Genomic DNA, 22183 nt, shown 5'->3' with positions numbered 1-22183 from the left:
TCCCTTATGAATATTGATGCAAAAATCCTCAATAAAATTCTTGCTAACCGAATCAAGAACACATCAAAACAATCATCCATCCTGACCAAGTAGGTTTCATCCCAGGGATGCAGGGATGGTTCAATATATGGAAATCCATCAACGTAATCCAGTATATAAACAAACTCAAAGACAAAAACCACATGGTCATCTCGTTAGATGCGGAAAAAGCATTTGACAAGATCCAACACCCATTCATGATAAAAGTCTTGGAAAGATCAGGAATTCAAGGCCCATACCTAAACATGATAAAAGCAATCTACAGCAAACCAGTAGCCAACATCAAAGTAAATGGTGAGAAGCTTGAAGCAATCCCTCTAAAATCAGGGACTAGACAAGGCTGTCCACTTTCTCCATACCTATTCAACATTGTACTTGAAGTCCTAGCCAGAGCAATTCGACAACAAAAGGAGATCAAAGGGATACAAATTGGAAAAGATGAAGTCAAAATATCACTCTTTGCAGATGATATGATAGTATATATAAGTGACCCTAAAAATTCCACCAGAGAACTCCTAAGCCTGATAAACAGCTTCGGTGAAGTAGCTGGATATAAAATTAACTCAAACAAATCAATGGCCTTTCTCTACACAAAGAATAAACAGGCTGAAAGAAATTAGGGAAACAACACCCTTCTCAATAGTCACAAATAATATAAAATATCTTGGCGTGACTCTAACTAAGGAAGTGAAAGATCTGTATGATAAAAACTTCAAGTCTCTGAAGAAAGAAATTATAGAAGATCTCAGAAGATGGAAAGATCTCCCATGCTCATGGATTGGCAGGATCAACATTGTAAAAATGGCTATCTTGCCAAAAGCAATCTACAGATTCAATGCAATCCCCATCAAAATTCCAAATCAATTCTTCAACGAATTAGAAAGTGCAATCTGCAAATTCATCTGGAATAACAAAAAACCTAGGATAGCAAAAACTCTTCTCAAGGATAAAAGAACCTCTGGTGGAATCACCATGCCGGACCTAAAGCTCTACTACAGAGCAATTGTGATAAAAACTGCATGGTACTGGTATAGTGACAGACAAATAGACCAATGGAATAGAATTGAAGACCCAGAAATGAACCCACACACCTACGGTCACTTGATCTTCGACAAGGGAGCTAAAAACATCCAGTGGAAGAAAGACAGCATTTTCAACAAATGGTGCTGGCACAACTGGTTGTTAACATGTAGAAGAATGCGAATCGATCCATTCCTATCTCCTTGTACTAAGGTCAAGTCTAAGTGGATCAAGGAACTTCACATAAAACCAGAGACACTGAAACTTATAGAGGAGAAAGTGGGGAAAAGCCTTGAAGATATGGGCACAGGGGAAAAATTCCTGAATAGAACAGTAATGGCTTGTGCTGTAAGATCGAGAATTGACAAGTGGGACCTCATGAAACTACAAAGCTTCTGCAAGGCTAAAGACACCATCAATAAGACAAAAAAACCACCAACAGATTGGGAAAGGATCTTCACCTATCCTAAATCAGATAAGGGACTAATATCCAATATATATAAAGAACTCAAGAAGGTGGACTCCAGAAAGTCAAATAACCCCATTAAAAAATGGGGCTCAGAACTGAACAAAGAATTCTCACCTGAGGAATACCGAATGGCAGAGAAACACCTGAAAAAATGTTCAACATCCTTAATCATCAGGGAAATGCAAATCAAAACAACCCTGAGATTCCACCTCACACCAGTCAGAATGGCTAAGATCACAAATTCAGGTGACAGCAGTTGCTGGCAAGGATGTGGAGAAAGAGGAACACTCCTCCATTGTTGGTGGGATTGCAAGCTTGTACAACCACTCTGGAAATCAGTCTGGCGGTTCCTCAGAAAATTGGACATAGTACTACCGGAGGATCCAGCAATACCTCTCCTGGGCATATATCCAGAAGATGTCCCAACCGGTAAAAAGGACACATGTTCCACTATGTTCATAGCAGCCCTATTTATAATAGCCAGAAGCTGGAAAGAACCCAGATGTCCCTCAACAGAGGAATGGATACAGAAATTATGGTACATTTACACAATGGAGTACTACTCAGCTATTAAAAAGAATGAATTTATGAAATTCCTAGCCAAATGGATGGACCTGGAGGGCATCATCTTGAGTGAAGTAACACAATCACAAAAGAACTCACACAATATGTATTCACTGATAAGTGGATATTAGCCCAAAACTTAGGATACCCAAGATTTAAGATACAATTTGCTAAACGCATGAAACTCAAGAAGAATGAAGACCAAAGTGTGGACACTGTGCACCTTCTTAGAATTGGGAACAAAACACCCAGGGAAGGAGTTACAGAGACAAAGTTCGTAGCGGTGATGAAAGGATGGACCATTTAGAGACTGCCGTATCCAGGGATCCATCCCATAATCAACTTCTAAACGCTGACACCATTGCATACACTAGCAAGATTTTGCTGAAAGGACCCAAATATAGCTGTCTCTTGTGAGACGATGCTGGGGCCTAGCAAACACAGGAGTGGATGTTCACAGTCAGCTATTGGATGTATCACAGGGCTCCCAATGGAGAAGCTAGAGAAAGTACCCAAGGAGCTAAAGGGATCTGCAACCCTATTGTTGGAACAACATGATGTACTAACCAGAACCCCGGAGCTCTTGTCTCTAGCTGCATATGTATCGAAAGATGGCCTAGTCAGCCATCAATGGAAAGAGAGGCCCATTGGACTTGCAAACTTTATATGCCCCAATATAGGGGAATGCCAGGGCCAAAAGAATGGGAATGGGTGGGTAGGGAAGTGGGGGGCACTATGGGGGACTTTTGGGATAGCATTGGAAACGTAATTGAGGAAAATATGTAATAAAAATATTAAAAAAATAAATAAATAAATAAAAGTTAAAAAAAAAAAAGAAAGGACTGAAGGAGCTGAAGGTGTTTACAACCCCATAGGAAGAACAACAATATCAACCAACCAGACCCCTCAGAGCTCCCAAGGACTAAATCACTAACCAAAGAGTATACATGGAGGGACTCATGACTACAGCTGCATATGTAGCAGAGGATAGCCTTATCTGGCAACAATGGGAGTGGAGACCTTTGGTCCTGCGAAGGCTCAATGTCCCAGTGTAGGGGAATGCTAGGGTGGTACAGCAGAAGTGGGTGGGTGGCTGGGCGAGCACCCTCATAGAAGCAGGTGGTTTGGGATAGGGGGATTTCAGAGAGGAAACTGGGGAGGGGGATAACATTTGAAATGTAAATAAATACAATAACCAATAAAAAATTAAGAAAAAAATAAATAAGAAGTTGAACATAGTTCTGGCTCTATTTCTCCTAACCACAGGGAACAACAGTCCTTACTCCACATTCCTTAAATGTCCCTGAATTCATTACTTTTTTTTTTACAACTTATTGATTTACTATTCATTTTGTATGTATATACACAGGCATGTATATGATTTTGTGTGTGCTTGCACATGTCATGATGCATGGGTGATGTCAGAAGACTCCCCAGGTTTGTTTCTCTTTCCTTCCTAAGGCTCCGGGGCAGACTCATGATGTCAGTCTTCTGCACAAGTGCCCTTTGGAGCCATTGTGCCACCTTTTTAAATTTTTAATTAAACATTTTATATTATTTCATTTTATTTTGCTTCTAATATGTTATGTTACCTTTTAATAGCTTTTCATTACTTTTTTATTGCTATAATGAAACACCACAATGAAGGTGACTTATAGAGGAAAACGTTCATTTGGGTTTACTGTTCCAGGGGGTTTGTGTCCATGATGGTGAAGTGGAAGCAGCCAGTGACAGGCATGATGGCATACACCAGAAAGAGGAGACTGAAAAGGGCCTGAGTGGAAGATGGAAAGATCTCCCATGCTCATGGATTGGCAGGATCAACATTGTAAAAATGGCTATCTTGCCAAAAGCAATCTACAGATTCAATGCAATCCCCATCAAAATTCCAAATCAATTCTTCAACGAATTAGAAAGTGCAATCTGCAAATTCATCTGGAATAACAAAAAACCTAGGATAGCAAAAACTCTTCTCAAGGATAAAAGAACCTCTGGTGGAATCACCATGCCGGACCTAAAGCTCTACTACAGAGCAATTGTGATAAAAACTGCATGGTACTGGTATAGTGACAGACAAATAGACCAATGGAATAGAATTGAAGACCCAGAAATGAACCCACACACCTATGGTCACTTGATCTTCGACAAGGGAGCTAAAAACATCCAGTGGAAGAAAGACAGCATTTTCAACAAATGGTGCTGGCACAACTGGTTGTTAACATGTAGAAGAATGCGAATCGATCCATTCCTATCTCCTTGTACTAAGGTCAAGTCTAAGTGGATCAAGGAACTTCACATAAAACCAGAGACACTGAAACTTATAGAGGAGAAAGTGGGGAAAAGCCTTGAAGATATGGGCACAGGGGAAAAATTCCTGAATAGAACAGTAATGGCTTGTGCTGTAAGATCGAGAATTGACAAGTGGGACCTCATGAAACTACAAAGCTTCTGCAAGGCTAAAGACACCATCAATAAGACAAAAAAACCACCAACAGATTGGGAAAGGATCTTCACCTATCCTAAATCAGATAAGGGACTAATATCCAATATATATAAAGAACTCAAGAAGGTGGACTCCAGAAAGTCAAATAACCCCATTTAAAAATGGGGCTCAGAACTGAACAAAGAATTCTCACCTGAGGAATACCGAATGGCAGAGAAACACCTGAAAAAATGTTCAACATCCTTAATCATCAGGGAAATGCAAATCAAAACAACCCTGAGATTCCACCTCACACCAGTCAGAATGGCTAAGATCACAAATTCAGGTGACAGCAGATGCTGGCGAGGATGTGGAGAAAGAGGAACACTCCTCCATTGTTGGTGGGATTGCAAGCTTGTACAACCACTCTGGAAATCAGTCTGGCGGTTCCTCAGAAAATTGGACATAGTACTACCGGAGGATCCAGCAATACCTCTCCTGGGCATATATCCAGAAGATGTCCCAACCGGTAAAAAGGACACATGCTCCACTATGTTCATAGCAGCCCTATTTATAATAGCCAGAAGCTGGAAAGAACCCAGATGTCCCTCAACAGAGGAATGGATACAGAAATTATGGTACATTTACACAATGGAGTACTACTCAGCTATTAAAAAGAATGAATTTATGAAATTCCTAGCCAAATGGATGGACCTGGAGGGCATCATCTTGAGTGAAGTAACACAATCACAAAAGAACTCACACAATATGTATTCATTGATAAGTGGATATTAGCCCAAAACTTAGGATACCCAAGATATAAGATACAATTTGATAAACGCATGAAACTCAAGAAGAATGAAGACCAAAGTGTGGACACTGTGCACCTTCTTAGAATTGGGAACAAAACACCCAGGGAAGGAGTTACAGAGACAAAGTTCGTAGCTGTGATGAAAGGATGAACCATTTAGAGACTGCTGTATCCAGGGATCCGTCCCATAATCAGCTTCTAAACGCTGACACCATTGCATACACTAGCAAGATTTTGCTGAAAGGACCCAAATATAGCTGTCTCTTGTGAGACGATGCCGGGGCCTAGCAAACACAGGAGTGGATGTTCACAGTCAGCTATTGGATGTATCACAGGGCTCCCAATGGAGAAGCTAGAGAAAGTACCCAAGGAGCTAAAGGGATCTGCAACCCTATTGTTGGAACAACATGATGTACTTACCAGAACCCCGGAGCTCTTGTCTCTAGCTGCATATGTATCGAAAGATGGCCTAGTCGGCCATCAATGGAAAGAGAGGCCCATTGGACTTGCAAACTTTATATGCCCCAATATAGGGGAATGCCAGGGCCAAAAGAATGGGAATGGGTGGGTAGGGAAGTGGGGGCCGCTATGGGGGACTTTTGGGATAGCATTGGAAATGTAATTGAGGAAAATATGTAATAAAAATATTAAAAATCAAAAAAAAAAAAGGGCCTGAGTGAACGATCAACGCCTACCTCCAGTGCCACACCTCCTCCAACAAGGTCACACCTCCTCCAACGAGGCCACACCTCTTCCAACAAAGCCACACCTTCTCCAAAAAGGCCACACCTCCTCCAACAAGGCCACACCTCCTAAACCTTTCCAGGCAGTACCACCAACTGATGACCAAGTATTTAAATGCCTGAGAAGATGTGGCTTTTTTCATTCAAACCACCACAGCTCCCATATTCTAAAGCTTGTTGGAACTAAAGCAGAATCTTTGTGTATATAGGGATGAAGGGGGCACCCTGGTTCATCAGTCTGTACCAGACAAGGAGTCTATTTGCAGCATTTATGCATGAAGAATACGAGCAGCAAACAAGTGCTGGGTCAGTGGAAATACAAAATGAAATACATCTCTATGACTCTAGTTTGTATATTTTCAGGATCAGCCCAAGCAGAAAGGAATTCAGCAGAGGGAATGAAGAAGGAGCCTGCCATTCAAGGGACTTGAGTACAACACAGAGGTGAGTGCCAGGCTCTACACCCATCTCTTTCTGATCCAGAAATAAACACAACTAATATCACCCAGAAGTGAGCAAGTTAGGGGTCACAATGGTAATGCCCTGACCGCAGATGTGCTAAGCGGGGAGGGAGGGTCCTTCAGAGGCTGCCTGCTCCTGTCTGCCCCCCCCCCCTGCACTCTTTTCTCCTCAGTGTCATGGGAAGAGAGGCCCCTTCGCTGATTGTCTTCCAAACTTCACACAGGTGGACATCAGCTGTGGACCCTAAGCCAGCTGAAGACTCAGAGTCTATCATTCCTGCCCTGGGTGATCCAGTGCTAACGGACAATATCTAAGCAAGCTTGAAATCATGTACTTTAATTGCCATGAGGGCATGAATATTTTACTTTTATCTGTTGCAGTTCAAGGGTACTCTAAAGGAGCATCAGGAGGAAGCCCTGGTTCTGGAGCTTGTCCGCACTCCGTCTTCCCTCTGTGTCCCCCCACCCCACCCCAAGTTCACTTCCTCCATTACTCTTTTAAAGCCACTTGTTGATCTCAGACAACTGTAAGTATGGCAGTGGGGTACATGGTTGAGGGCCTATTATGGAAATAAATTGAAATATGGCATCTTTTATTGTGTGCATAATGCCTTCAATTCTCCTCAAACCAGCTCTGAATTTTCCAAGTAAATTTAGATTTTTCTAAATGGAACAGATGAGAAAACAGGGATTCTGTCTGTTCTGCCGACTGTACTGCCATTGTGATCCATTGTACATCAAGTGCCACAATCAACAGACCCTGGCCACCAGCTCCTATGAAACTAACATCGTCTGTCCAGTCACACGCATAAATTAAAATTTTTATTTATTAATTTAGTATGTGTGTCTGTGATCACGGGCACATACGCGCCCACACCCGCATACAAACACATACCCCTGCACACACACACACACACACACACACACACACACACACACAATACACCACACCACAGCACATGTCTGGAGGTCAGAGGACTATCAGTAGGCTTGGGCTCGCTCCTCCTACCCTGTGGAGCCTGGAAATGGAACATAGGTTGTCAGCCTGAGCCATCTCACCAGTCTACATATATAATTTTTATTAGTGGTTTTCTATATAGGTTTATGTTTAAAGGTGTATATGTAAAATTTACCTATAGGAAGACATATCCTTAGATATGCAGCATTGCTGGAGGACAACCTCAACTTTATCCATTTCCACACTTTTGCTGCTAGGGAGGGCAAAGCTAAATTTAAATCCGCCTTCTCTCCTTCCTGAACAGTTTCCAATTACTTTCACTCTTCCCTATAAAAATCCACGGAGCACAGTTAAGCGCCCCCATGCCCACTAATTTCATAGTTCATTTGAAGGGAACTTTGCATGCATCACAAGAGACAGCAGTGCATCATGCGTGACCAAGGTCAGGCTCTTGAAGCATACTTGTAACGTGCTAAATTATTTGGGCAATGGTGCCATCACATTCACTCAGGAGTAAGGTGCCACTGGGAAACAATGTGGTTTTCATGGTAATAATTTAAATTTATTAAAAAAAAAAAAACAAGAATACAGCATTGTCTGATTTTGTAAGACCAAAGGCAACAGTCAGTCATTTCTTTGGCTCATTCCTTCAATCCTTGATCAAAACTTAAGCCAAGGTTACTTTGGTAGGATTTAAAGCAGTGAGACATTTGTGAATAAAATGATATTAGGTCTATGTAATTCTGAATAATAAAATAAAGATTAAGACGGCAATACACCCTGCAAGTACTGGTATTTAAACTTTAAAAATCAATCAAGAGAGAAGATTAAGTGGTGTTTCTTTGGTACTAAAAATGTAAAGCTAGGACCAAATTGCTCCATTTTCACAGATCTAAGATACAAGGAATGATATTTAAAGACATTAATGTGACTATTAAACCCTTCCGTTTGTAAAGACATTCCCATGAAGAACACTTAGCAGAAATCCCTGAGCATATTAAATACTCTATTAGTATCTTCCTGCAAAAACAAAGAGGAATAATTTAAAAGCTTTGCGAGACATAAATACAGTACTTAGCAAAAGCAGAACTAGTTTCGAAGGCTCCCCTCTGTGGTCTGTAAAACAGGCCATCTCAGGCTCCACGGTGCAGCGGAGGCACAGACGACGTGCCTTCACCATCTGTCCTACGGCAGGCTAGCAAACCAATCTCTGATGGACTGTCTGTTTACGTTTAGCCACTCGATGTTGTTCTTCACTGTCTCCAGCACTTGCTCTCTAGGTTTTGCTCCAGCACCAGCATTTGGATATTTTGCAAAAAAGCTCTGCATCTAGAAAAGGCAGGGGGAGTAGTTAGAAAAACCATTCGAAGCCCGCTTCTTCAGAAGTTCCATTTGGAAGCTAGCTTTGTTTCTTCTTGTAGGGGATCTGTTTGGATGGCATCTCCATGTGCAGCATTCAGAACGAGCCTGCCAGGCACATGAGCAGTCACTCCTCTGGTTTGGGGCCCCTGCGAGCTGGTGTAACCACAAGAGGCATTGATCGGCAAAGAGGTCACCATCCACTTCTGTGGATTTCCCTATTGTCTGCACATTTACTAAAGTGTTCTGTGGATCCTGGGGCCTGTGATGTGATCAGTTTTCTCCAGCTTTTATTCTAGGGGTCTGGAGGGTTTCATATGCTTCCATTTCCTAAAGTCTTACAAGAAAAATTTCTCTTCAACAAAGTTCTATACTCTGTCTTACCCCTCTCTCCTGAGCTTACCCCTAAACCAGAGTATTGCTGCCATTTTCAAAAGTAAGAATGATTTTGTTTCTTAACATATACAAGAATCAAAACATTGCACGATCTAACACACAGACATGGAAACTTCATGACATCTCTTTATCCTATTGACATTTTGTTTTCCTTTGCTGGGATTTCAGAGATTTGGTATTAGTTTCAAACATCCCAAACTCTCAATTCTGAATGGACTCAAATCTCAACCCCACTTATCTCAGAGTCACAGACAGCCACCTGGATAGGAAAGACACTTCCATGAGCCAGCCCCAACCTTCCCAGGCCTTACATTTCTCAGTTTTTAAACCTCATTATTTCTTTGTCATTTGAATCATTTTTCAGGTTAGGAAAGAAAGTAGTGTATAATTAATTAGATATAGGGGCTTTTTCCCTCTTCTTGCATCTGGGATTTGATTGGAGGAAAGTTCAAGTTTGTTCCTTCCTAGACAAGCAAAATGGAATCGGCCTCCATACCTGCCAGAGCTGCAACTCAGTGTTGAAGGGCTCAGCTATAGTGACGATCCGGCCAAGGTATCTGTCATTGATTGTAAATCTGTAGAGAAATGGAGGAGAGTAAACCAGAATATTTGTTTTCAAGCATGAAATCTTTTACTAGATGACAAAGGTGTGTGTTTGTGTGAGAGTGTGTGTGTGTGTGCGCACTCATGTGTGCACATGTGTGCATGTATGAGTGCCCAGCTCTGTGCACTTGTGTGTGTATGCATCTGAGTGTGTATGTATGTGCACATGAATACGTGTGCATGTGCATAGGTGCGTGCACTCGTGTATGTGTGTGTATGTGTGTGTTTGCACATGTGTGTGTATGCATGTGTATGCATGTGTGTGTGCTTGTGCACAGGTGGTGCACTCATGTGTGTATGAGTACACATGTGAGTGTGTGTGTGTATACAAGAGTGAGTGTGTGTGTGTGTGTGCAAAGTAGGTTTCAAAGGAAACTAAACACAGTAGGAAGATATAAGATGTCTCAGGGAATAAAAAACCTCAAGTCATGCAAACCTGATGCCCTGAGTTCAATCCTAAAATTCCACAGTGGAAAAAAAGAACTGGCTCTTGAAAGCTTTGACCATCATGTCCTAAATAGCTCTTTCTAGAGTTACTAATGGCTTTTATATCAATAAATCTAGCTGGCTTTTTTTGATTTTCAGTTTACTCAAAATTTTTTAAGTGGAATCAGACAAGAGACCATATTTTTCTTTAAAAAAACAAAAACAAACAAACAAAAAAAAACAAAAACAAAGCAAGCAAAATGGTGGTGGCACATGCCTTTAAGCCTAGCACTTGGGAGGCAGAGGCAGGTGGATTTCTGAGTTTGAAGCCAGTCTGGTCTACAAAGTGAGTTCCGGGACAGCCAGGACTATACAGAGAAACCCTGTCTCGAAAAACAAAAAGCAAAAAACAACAACAACAACAACAACAAAAAACAACTCCCCTCATACCCTTAAAAGAAAAAAGATGATGGTGGTGGTTCATGCCTTTCATCCCAGCATTTGGGAAGCAGAGGCAGGCAGATCTCTGTGAGTTCAAGGTAGGCCTTGTCTTCATGGTGAGTTCTAGGACAGCTAAGGATATACAGAGAAACTCTGTCTTAGAAAAAAGAAAAAAGAACAAGAAAAAAAAGGAAGGGAGGGAGGGAGGGAGGGAGGGAGGGAGGGAGGAAGGAAGGAAGGAAGGAAGGAAGGAAGGAAGGAAGGAAGGAAGGAAGGAAGGAAGGAAGGAAGGAAGGAAGAAGATAGACAGACAGATATATAGATAAATGGATGCTTAGCAAGCTGAACCCTGCTACAAACCCAGGCTTACCCTGGTCACCTCTTTCCTCTCCTACTTCCATACCCCTCCATGCCTGTGAATCTTTCATCTTTACTATTGCTCCATGGTCCAGTCTCACTGTCTTTTGTTGCCAGTTAGTTAACCATTGCCTTTTGCTGGGCCTATTGAAGAAGCTGATTGTGTTTCTGAACTCCACTCTGGTCTCCCTGGTGCCTACACTTCCCCATTGCCGACCCAAGCATGCTTTTTCAGAATAAACCCATCATTTCACTTTGTTTCAAGCTTCTAGTGACTGAGTTATCATTGTTCTTGGACTAAAAGTCAAACGTTAACACGACTCTATCCCTTTTGACCTTTATCCCTTTCTTTCCTGGTAGCTTCAGCCAAGATCCTCAAGGTTTTGTTTACCCAGCTCATTCCTGCCCTTCCTTCAGTTCAGCCTGAACTACCTTAGGGAGACCTTGCCGCCAACTTCTTTCAGGTTGCTTAGTTTCCCCTTTGCATTATTTTGCTGTTCCCTGAACCTCTTTCCTGGGTAATGACTAAGGTTTCATGCATGTATCTGTGTAACTCTTGCTATAATAACATTGCTCTCCCCAACACATTAGGTTCTGCAAAAGCAGAGAGTTGGGTCTGTTTTGTCTTCCCCATTGCAGCCCCAATACCAAAGATCAAGCCTAGCGCATAATGTGTGCACTACATTACTCACTAGAGGGAAGAATTACAATTTAAAATGAGGTATTGGGGGTTAGAGAGATAGCTCAACAGTTAAGAACACTTGTTGCTCTTCTAGAAGACCAGGGTGCAATTCTGAGCACCTTCATGGTGGCTCACAACTATCTGTGACTCCAGTTTCAGAGGATCTGATGCCTTCTTCTGACCTCTCCAGGTATTAGACATGCACATGGTACACACATATATATGCAGACCAAACACGCATACATATAAAGTAAAATAAATTTCGAGTTAAAAATGAAGAAAGAAAATGATAATGAGGATATTTAAGAACAACACTAAGCACAGGAGCTTCCTGGGAAATGGGCAGTTACTGTAAAGTGTCATTTGCCAGAAACCGTAAAATTCTTTTATTCAGTAGCAATATGCTATGAAAAGAGTAAAACATAAAAACATGTGGCTACCTCTTCCGGTCAGAAAAGCACCCAGGTAGCTAGGGCGCAGAGTCGGCTGACACTCGCCAGCTACCCACAACACCCGCCACAGGATCTTAAGACTTCTGGTGAGTGGAACACAGCTTCTGCTCCAATCCAATTGCGCGCGGGACCTGAGACTGCATTAGTTAGGGAAGCAGAAACCGGCCTGAGTAGGACCACAGGCCTCATCCGGCTGGATCAGCGCTGGGGTAGCGGGAGCGCAGGGTTGCCTGACACCCGCCAGCTACCCACGACCCCCGCCGCAGGATTTTGGGACTGCTGGTGAGTGGAACACAGCTTCTGCTCCAGTCCAATCACGCGGGACCTGAGACTGCTCTGGTTGGGGAGAGAGAAATCCGGCCTACATAGGGCCACAAGCCTCTTCCGGTCAGAAAAGCACCTGGGAAGCTAGGGCGCAGGGTCCGCAGACACTCGCCAGCTACCCACAACACCCACCACAGGATCTTAAGACTTCTGGTGAGTGGAGCACAGCTTCTGCTCCAATCCAATTGCGCGGGACCTGAGACTGCATTAGTTAGGGAAGCAGAAACCGGCCTGAGTAGGACCACAGGCCTCATCCGGCTGGATCAGCGCCGGGGTAGCGGGAGCGCAGGGTTGCCTGACACCCGCCAGCTACCCACGACCCCCGCCGCAGGATTTTGGGACTGCTGGTGAGTGGAACACAGCTTCTGCTCCAATCCAATTGCGCGGGACCTGAGACTGCATTAGTTAGGGAAGCAGAAACCGGCCTGAGTAGGGCCACAGGCCTCATCCGGCCGGAACAGCACCGGTGTAGCTAGAGCGCAGGGTCGGCTGACACCCGCCAGCTACCCACGACCCCCGCCACAGGATTTTGAGACTGCTGGTGAGTGGAACACAGCTTCTGCGCCACAGGATTTTGAGACTGCTGGTGAGTGTAACACAGCTTCTGCTCCAGTCCAATCACGCGGGACCTGAGACTGCTCTGGTTGGGGAGGCAGAAATCCGGCCTACGTAGGGCCACAAGCCTCTTCCGGTCAGAAAAGCACCAGGGTAGCTAGGGCGCAGGGTCGGCTGACACTTGCCAGCTACCCACAACACCCGCCACAGGATCTTAAGACTTCTGGTGAGTGGAACACAGCTTCTGCTCCAATCCAATTGCGCGCGGGACCTGAGACTGCATTAGTTAGGGAAGCAGAAACTGGCCTGAGTAGGGCCACAGGCCTCATCCGGCCGGAACAGCACCAGTGTAGCAAGAGCGCAGGGTCGGCTGACACCTGCCAGCTACCCAAGACCCCCGCCACAGGATTTTGAGACTGCTGGTGAGTGGAACACAGCTTCTGCTCCAATCTTTAAACAGTGACAACGACAACAACTAACCCCAGAGATTACCAGATGGCGAAAGGTAAACGTAATAATCTTACTAACAGAAACCAAGACCACTCACCATCATCAGAACCCAGCACTCCCACTTCGCCCAGTCCAGGGCACCCCAACACACCGGAAAAGCTAGACACGGATCTAAAAGCATATCTCCTGATGATGGTAGAGGACTTCAAGAAGGACTTTAATAACACACTTAAAGAAATACAAAGGAACACTGGTAAACAGGTAGAAGACAATAAAGAGGAAGCACAAAAATCCCTTAAAGAATTGCAGGAGAACACTGCTAAAGAGTTACAAATCCTTAAAGAAAAACAGGATAACCTAATCAAACAGGTAGAAGTCCTTACAGAAAAACAGGAAAACACATCCAAACAGGTGATGGAAATGAACAAAAGCATACTAGACCTAAAAAGGGAAGTAGACACAATAAAGAAAACCCAAAATGAGGCAACACTGGAGATAGAAACCCTAGGAAAGAAATCTGGAACCATAGATACCAGCATCAGCAACAGAATACAAGAGATGAAAGAGAGAATCTCAGGTGCAGAAGATTCCATAGAGAACATCGGCACAACAATCAAGGAAAATGTAAAATGCAAAAAGATCCTAACTCAAAACATCCAAGAAATACAGGACACAATGAGAAGACCAAACCTACGGATAATAGGAGTGGATGAGAATGAAGATTTTCAACTCAAAGGACCAGCAAACATCTTCAACAAAATTATAGAAGAAAACTTCACAAATCTAAAGAAAGAGATGCCCATGAACATACAAGAAGCCTACAGAACTCCAAATAGACTGGACCAGAAAAGAAATACCTCCCGACACATAATAATCAGAACAACAAATGCTCTAAATAAAGATAGAATACTAAAAGCAGTAAGAGAAAAAGGCCAAGTAACATATAAAGGCAAGCCTATCAGAATTACACCAGATTTTTTACCAGAGACTATGAAAGCCAGAAAATCCTGGACGGATGTTATACAGACACTAAAAGAACACAAATTCCAGCCCAGGCTACTATACCCAGCCAAACTCTCAATTAACATAGATGGAGAAACCAAAGTATTCCACGACAAAACCAAATTCACACATTATCTCTCCACGAATCCAGCCCTTCAAAGGATAATAACAGAAAAAAAAACAATACAAGGACAGGAACCACGCCCTAGAAACTACAAGAAGGTAATCCCTCAACAAACCTAAAAGAAGACAGCCACAAGAACAGAATGCCAACTTTAACAACAAAAATAACAGGAAACAACAATTACTTTTCCTTAATATCTCTTAATATCAATGGACTCAACTCCCTGATAAAAAGACATAGATTAACAAACTGGCTACTCAAACAAGACCCAACATTTTGCTGCTTACAGGAAACTCATCTCAGAGAAAAAGATAGACACTACCTCAGAATGAAAGGCTGGAAAACAATTTTCCAAGCAAATGGTATGAAGAAACAAGCTGGAGTAGCCATTCTAATATCTGATAAGATTGACTTCCAACCCAAAGTCATTAAAAAAGACAGGGAGGGACACTTCATACTCATCAAAGGTAAAATCCTCCAAGAGGAACTATCAATCCTGAATATCTATGCTCCAAATACAAAGGCAGCCACATTCATTAAAGAAACTTTAGTAAATCTCAAAGCACACATTGCACCTCATACAATAATAGTGGGAGACTTCAACACACCACTTTCACCAATGGACAGATCATGGAAACAGAAACTAAACAGGGACACAGTGAAACTAACAGAAGTTATGAATCAAATGGATCTGGCAAATATCTACAGAACATTCTATCCTAAAACAAAAGGATATACCTTCTTCTCAGCACCTCATGGTACCTTCTCCAAAATTGACCACATAATTGGTCACAAAACAGGCCTCAACAGATACAAAAATATTGAAATTGTCCCATGCATCCTATCAGATCACCATGGACTAAGGCTGATCTTCAATAACAAAATAAATAATAGAAAGCCAACCTTCACGTGGAAACTGAACAACACTCTTCTCAATGATACCTTGGTCAAGGAAGGAATAAAGAAAGAAATTAAGGACTTTTAGAGTTCAATGAAAATGAAGCCACAACATACCCAAACTTATGGGACACAATGAAAGCATTTCTAAGAGGAAAACTCATAGCTCTGAGTGCCTCCAAAAGGAAACTAGAGAGAGCACACATTAGCAGCTTGACAACATACCTAAAAGCACTAGAACAAAAGGAAACAAATTCACCCAAGAGGAGTAGACGGCAGGAAATAATCAAACTCAGGGGCGAAATCAACCAAGTGGAAACAAGAAGAACTATTCAAAGAATCAACCAATCAAGGAGCTGGTTCTTTGAGAAAATCAACAAGATAGATAAACCCTTAGCCAGACTCATTAGAGGGCACAGGGAAAGCATCCTAATTAACAAAATCAGAAATGAAAAAGGAGACATAACAACAGATCCTGAAGACATCCAAAACACCATCAGATCCTTCTACCAAAGGCTATACTCAACAAAACTGGAGAACCTGGATGAAATGGAGAAGTTCCTAGACAGATACCAGGTACCAAAGTTGAATCAAGATCAGGTTAATGATCTAAACAGCCCTATATCCTCCAAAGAAATAGAAGCAGTCATTAAAAGTCTCCCAACTAAAAAAAGCCCAGGACCAGATGGGTTTAGTGCAGAGTTCTATCAGACCTTCAAAGAAGACCTAATCCCAGTTCTTCACAAACTATTCCACAAAATAGAAACAGAAGGTACTCTACCCAACTCATTCTATGAAGCCACAATTACTCTGATACCTAAACCACAAAAAGACCCAACTAAGATAGAAAACTTCAGACCAATATCCCTTATGAATATTGATGCAAAAATCCTCAATAAAGTTCTTGCTAACCGAATCCAAGAACACATCAAAACAATCATCCATCCTGACCAAGTAGGTTTCATCCCAGGGATGCAAGGATGGTTCAATATACGGAAATCCATCAACGTAATCCAGTATATAAACAAACTCAAAGACAAAAACCACATGGTCATCTCGTTAGATGCGGAAAAAGCATTTGACAAGATCCAACACCCATTCATGATAAAAGTCTTGGAAAGATCAGGAATTCAAGGCCCATACCTAAACATGATAAAAGCAATCTACAGCAAACCAGTAGCCAACATCAAAGTAAATGGTGAGAAGCTTGAAGCAATCCCTCTAAAATCAGGGACTAGACAAGGCTGTCCACTTTCTCCATACCTATTCAACATTGTACTTGAAGTCCTAGCCAGAGCAATTCGACAACAAAAGGAGATCAAAGGGATACAAATTGGAAAAGATGAAGTCAAAATATCACTCTTTGCAGATGATATGATAGTATATATAAGTGACCCTAAAAATTCCACCAGAGAACTCCTAAGCCTGATAAACAGCTTCGGTGAAGTAGCTGGATATAAAATTAACTCAAACAAATCAATGGCCTTTCTCTACACAAAGAATAAACAGGCTGAGAAAGAAATTAGGGAAACAACACCCTTCTCAATAGTCACAAATAATATTAAATATCTTGGCGTGACTCTAACTAAGGAAGTGAAAGATCTGTATGATAAAAACTTCAAGTCTCTGAAGAAAGAAATTATAGAAGATCTCAGAAGATGGAAAGATCTCCCATGCTCATGGATTGGCAGGATCAACATTGTAAAAATGGCTATCTTGCCAAAAGCAATCTACAGATTCAATGCAATCCCCATCAAAATTCCAACTCAATTCTTCAACGAATTAGAAAGTGCAATCTGCAAATTCATCTGGAATAACAAAAAACCTAGGATAGCAAAAACTCTTCTCAAGGATAAAAGAACCTCTGGTGGAATCACCATGCCGGACCTAAAGCTTAAGCAATTGTGATAAAAACTGCATGGTACTGGTATAGTGACAGACAAATAGACCAATGGAATAGAATTGAAGACCCAGAAATGAACCCACACACCTACGGTCACTTGATCTTCGACAAGGGAGCTAAAAACATCCAGTGGAAGAAAGACAGCAGTTTCAACAAATAGTGCTGGCACAACTGGTTGTTAACATGTAGAAGAATGCGAATCGATCCATTCCTATCTCCTTGTACTAAGGTCAAGTCTAAGTGGATCAAGGAACTTCACATAAAACCAGAGACACTGAAACTTATAGAGGAGAAAGTGGGGAAAAGCCTTGACGATATGGGCACAGGGGAAAAATTCCTGAATCGAACAGTAATGGCTTGTGCTGTAAGATCGAGAATTGACAAGTGGGACCTCATGAAACTGCAAAGCTTCTGCAAGGCTAAAGACACCATCAATAAGACAAAAAAACCACCAACAGATTGGGAAAGGATCTTCACCTATCCTAAATCAGATAAGGGACTAATATCCAATATATATAAAGAACTCAAGAAGGTGGACTCCAGAAAGTCAAATAACCCCATTAAAAAATGGGGCTCAGAACTGAACAAAGAATTCTCACCTGAGGAATACCGAATGGCAGAGAAGCACCTGAAAAAATGTTCAACATCCTTAATCATCAGGGAAAAGCAAATCAAAACAACCCTGAGATTCCACCTCACACCAGTCAGAATGGCTAAGATCAAAAATTCAGGTGACAGCAGATGCTGGCGAGGATGTGGAGAAAGAGGAACACTCCTTCATTGTTGGTGGGATTGCAAGCTTGTACAACCACTCTGGAAATCAGTTTGGCAGTTCCTCAGAAAATTGGACATAGTACTACCGGAGGATCCAGCAATACCTCTCCTGGGCATATATCCAGAAGATGTCCCAACCGGTAAAAAGGACACATGCTCCACTATGTTCATAGCAGCCCTATTTATAATAGCCAGAAGCTGGAAAGAACCCAGATGTCCCTCAACAGAGGAATGGATACAGAAATTATGGTACATTTACACAATGGAGTACTACTCAGCTATTAAAAAGAATGAATTTATGAAATTCCTAGCCAAATGGATGGACCTGGAGGGCATCATCTTGAGTGAAGTAACACAATCACAAAAGAACTCACACAATATGTATTCACTGATAAGTGGATATTAGCCCAAAACTTAGGATACCCAAGATATGAGATACAATTTGCTAAACGCATGAAACTCAAGAAGAATGAAGACCAAAGTGTGGACACTGTGCCCCTTCTTAGAATTGGGAACAAAACACCCAGTGAAGGAGTTACAGAGACAAAGTTCGTAGCTGTGATGAAAGGATGGACCATTTAGAGACTGCCGTATCCAGGGATCCATCCCATAAGCAGCTTCTAAACACTGACACCATTGCATACACTAGCAAGATTTTGCTGAAAGGACCCAAATATAGCTGTCTCTTGTGAGACGATGCCGGGGCCTAGCAAACACAGGAGTGGATGTTCACAGTCAGCTATTGGATGTATCACAGGGCTCCCTATGGAGAAGCTAGAGAAAGTACCCAAGGAGCTAAAGGGATCTGCAACCCTATTGTTGGAACAACATGATGTACTAACCAGAACCCCGGAGCTCTTGTCTCTAGCTGCATATGTATTGAAAGATGGTCTAGTCGGCCATCAATGGAAAGAGAGGCCCATTGGACTTGCAAACTTTATATGCCCCAATATAGGGGAATGCCAGGGCCAAAAGAATGGGAATGGGTGGGTAGGGAAGTGGGGGGCGCTATGGGGGACTTTTGGGATAACATTGGAAATGTAATTGAGGAAAATATGTAATAAAAATATTAAAAATAAAAAAAAAACATGTGGCTAGCGTGATTCCATGTGTATCTAATAAGCATTCATAGAGAAACGACTCAAGAATAGACACCGATCTGATGACAGAAGTTATTTCTGACCAATTCCATTTTATAGATTACTTAAACACTATTATCGCCCGCAGTTTCTGAAGAGTATACATATTGGTGTTGTAAGAGGAAGACGGGAATTTTTAAAAGGCAAAATGTGTTTGTTGCTGCAGTGAGAGTCTACGAGTCCCATGAACAGCTGCTAATTGCAAGTCATAGTTTTTCAAATGGCCTATAATTTCTGCATTATTATTCTTGTTTGAGTCTTATAAACTAAAAACTAAGAGAAGTATTTGGGAGTTAGCAACAAATGCATCTAATAAAAACTGCAAATACTTGTATAAACACTACCAACGCTCCAACAAATTATGTTCATCTCAAGGGCCCAATATCGTAGGAAGTGCAGAAGCATTCTATGTCTTTTTCAAAGTAGCTAAAACTACAGTGAGAATTCAAGTATATCTTAAATGGCTTGAAAAACTTAGGTGAGATCGTCTGCTTTGACTTAATAAGTGTAAACATAATATTAGATCATATAGAAATTATTTTGATATACTCAAAACTTATAATAATGCGCTTATTAAATTTTCTTGAGATATTTATGCCATGTTCATTATGTCAAAATTAATGAATTTTTTCATCTGGGACAAACTAACATCAAATTTGATCAAACCTCACTGCTGCCCTACTAAGCTCACTGGTCCTCAGAGTTTTACCTAAGGGTTGAGGAGACACAGGGTGAAGAGTCATTTCCCATAGAGACTAGAGCTTTGTGCTTAAACGGGAGAACACAGCAATGATCTGGCAAACAGCAGTCATAAAGCTTAGTAGGAAAACAGATTATGTATTTGAGGCTAAAAATAAATTGTTCAGAAACACAGGCAGAAACAGCACTCAATCCAAAATTTGGAAAGCATTTAGAAGTTTGGAAATATTTGAATAAAATTTGGCTCATTTCTATTTAACTTGTCTTTTATAATTTTTCATAGGGAAATTCTATTTCTTCAAACCAAACATAATTAATGATGCCTTTTGTGTAACAGACATGTGGCTACTGTATGATGTTTGTGTGTTGGGACCATCTGCAATAATATCTCATGAATGTTAGAGCAGCCCATGATGAAGAAATATTGAAAGCCTCGGGCAAGGCTTATGGGCATAGCTCTGACAATGGGCAATCAATTCACTGCCCTTGGAAAAAGGCTTAGTTTATAAGATCTAACATGTTTACTCTAAAGCCAGATGTTTATGGTCTCTATAAGGTCTTTTTCTACTTATTAATTGTTAAGTTATATAATAAACACAAGATATTTTTATCTTTTCACAATAATTTAATAGTAAACATTGTGTTTTATTTATATAAGTTTCTTGCACCATATATAGACTCGGAGTCTTTCCGGTAACTGAGAACATATAGTAGGTAACCCATCTTTATAAACAGAAAGTGCTCCTCGCCCAAGATTAACTCACATGCTCAGATGGCATGTGCTTGTTGAATAGGTTTGCTCAGTTTAAACCAAGTCTTTCACGGAAGTAATTACAAACAGGTAAACCATGGACAGGAGCGTGCACATGCGCGCAAGTGCACACACACACACAAACACACACACCACGCATATGACACACACACACAGAGGTGACTAGACCAAGTCTCCACCCACCCCACCTCCCAAAGTACTATCGCCTAAAAAAAATGTAGTTCTCTTTTTAAAAATATTCAGAATACTTAGAGTTTATTATCTGGTCAAGGGAGATGAAAGTTCTGGGGACATAGGGCTCTTCTCGGAGCTCAACTCCAGGAATTTTCATCTAGTTTTCAGCAAATAGTAGCTGAGAACTAAACACCTATCTGACATTTTGCTATGCAATGGTATAGTGTGGAGAATTATATGAATTCATTTATTATTACAGTTTTTATGTGCACTTGTGTTTTACCTTCATGCGTGTCTGTGTGAGGGTGTCATATTCCCTGAAGCTGGAGTTACAAACAGTTGTGAGCTGCCATGTCGGTGCTAGGAATTGAACCCGGATTTTCTGGAAGAGTAGCTAGTGCCCTTATCCACTGAGCCATCTCTCCAGCCCCATATTAACTCATTTTAATTAAACAAAAAATAGTGCAATTTAGTTCTTTCTCTCCAGATCTCAGAATCCTGTGAATCAACTAGAAGCAGTAACTTTAAGAAAAATCAATTGTTCATACCAAGTGACTTCTTTTGTGATTGGGTTACCTGGCTGGGGGAGAGTATAGGGGACTTTTGGGATAGCATTTGAAATGTAAATGAAAAAAAATCTAATTAAAAAAACAGAAAGAAAGAAAAATGAATTGTGCCTAAATGAACACACCCAGAAGAACAGTAGTGTGGCAATATGCCACTTTGGTGTGGTACAGAGGTCAGAGAAAGCACAGCCAAGACAAAAAAAATGGCACCTGTAAGGTGTGTCAAACAAGGAGGACAAGAGGCTGTTATCTGATCATCTCACCTGCTGACCAGATAGTCCCAGTTGAGTTGTATCCAATTCCAGGCCATGGTCTTCCCATAGCTGTTGTAGGAGATGTAGCGGATGACGGTAAATACATCCTGAGTTTTAATAATATTGGGGTCTTTGAGCATTTCCAGATACCTAAGAGAAGGCAAGAAGAAAATGGCTTCAAAGTGAACTTTGAATTGACTGTTGCTTAAAGTTTTCCCAGCTTTCATCCCAGCAATTCAATTCTTGAGGTGTCAGCTGACAGAGTGAGTTAAATATGGCAACTGGGGAAAGATGGGTTTTGTTTGTTTTGTTTTGTTTTTTAATTTAATTTTATTTTTAATTTATTT

General features: G+C 41.4%; 1 protein-coding gene across 1 annotated transcript in view; it reads right to left on the bottom strand.

Moving 5' to 3' along the window:
• Nucleotides 1-8027: 8027 nt before the first annotated feature.
• The window catches only part of Enpep (glutamyl aminopeptidase), a 71902-nt gene continuing 57746 nt past the window's right edge, over nt 8028-22183 (bottom strand). Inside the window, exons 18-20 of the mRNA XM_021157699.3 lie at nt 21846-21986; nt 9739-9817; nt 8028-8816 (exon numbers count right to left, since the gene is read on the bottom strand). Coding sequence (XP_021013358.1) covers nt 8673-8816; nt 9739-9817; nt 21846-21986 — 364 coding nt within the window. The 3' untranslated portion in view covers nt 8028-8672. The remainder of the gene's footprint in view (nt 8817-9738; nt 9818-21845; nt 21987-22183) is intronic.

Source organism: Mus caroli, unplaced genomic scaffold, assembly GCF_978045245.1.
Source record: "Mus caroli unplaced genomic scaffold, Mus_caroli_1 scaffold_3, whole genome shotgun sequence".
In the NCBI taxonomy this organism is placed as follows: domain Eukaryota; kingdom Metazoa; phylum Chordata; class Mammalia; order Rodentia; family Muridae; genus Mus; species Mus caroli.
Note: the sequence above shows the minus strand (reverse complement) of the source record. Positions and strands in the feature narration are given on the sequence as shown.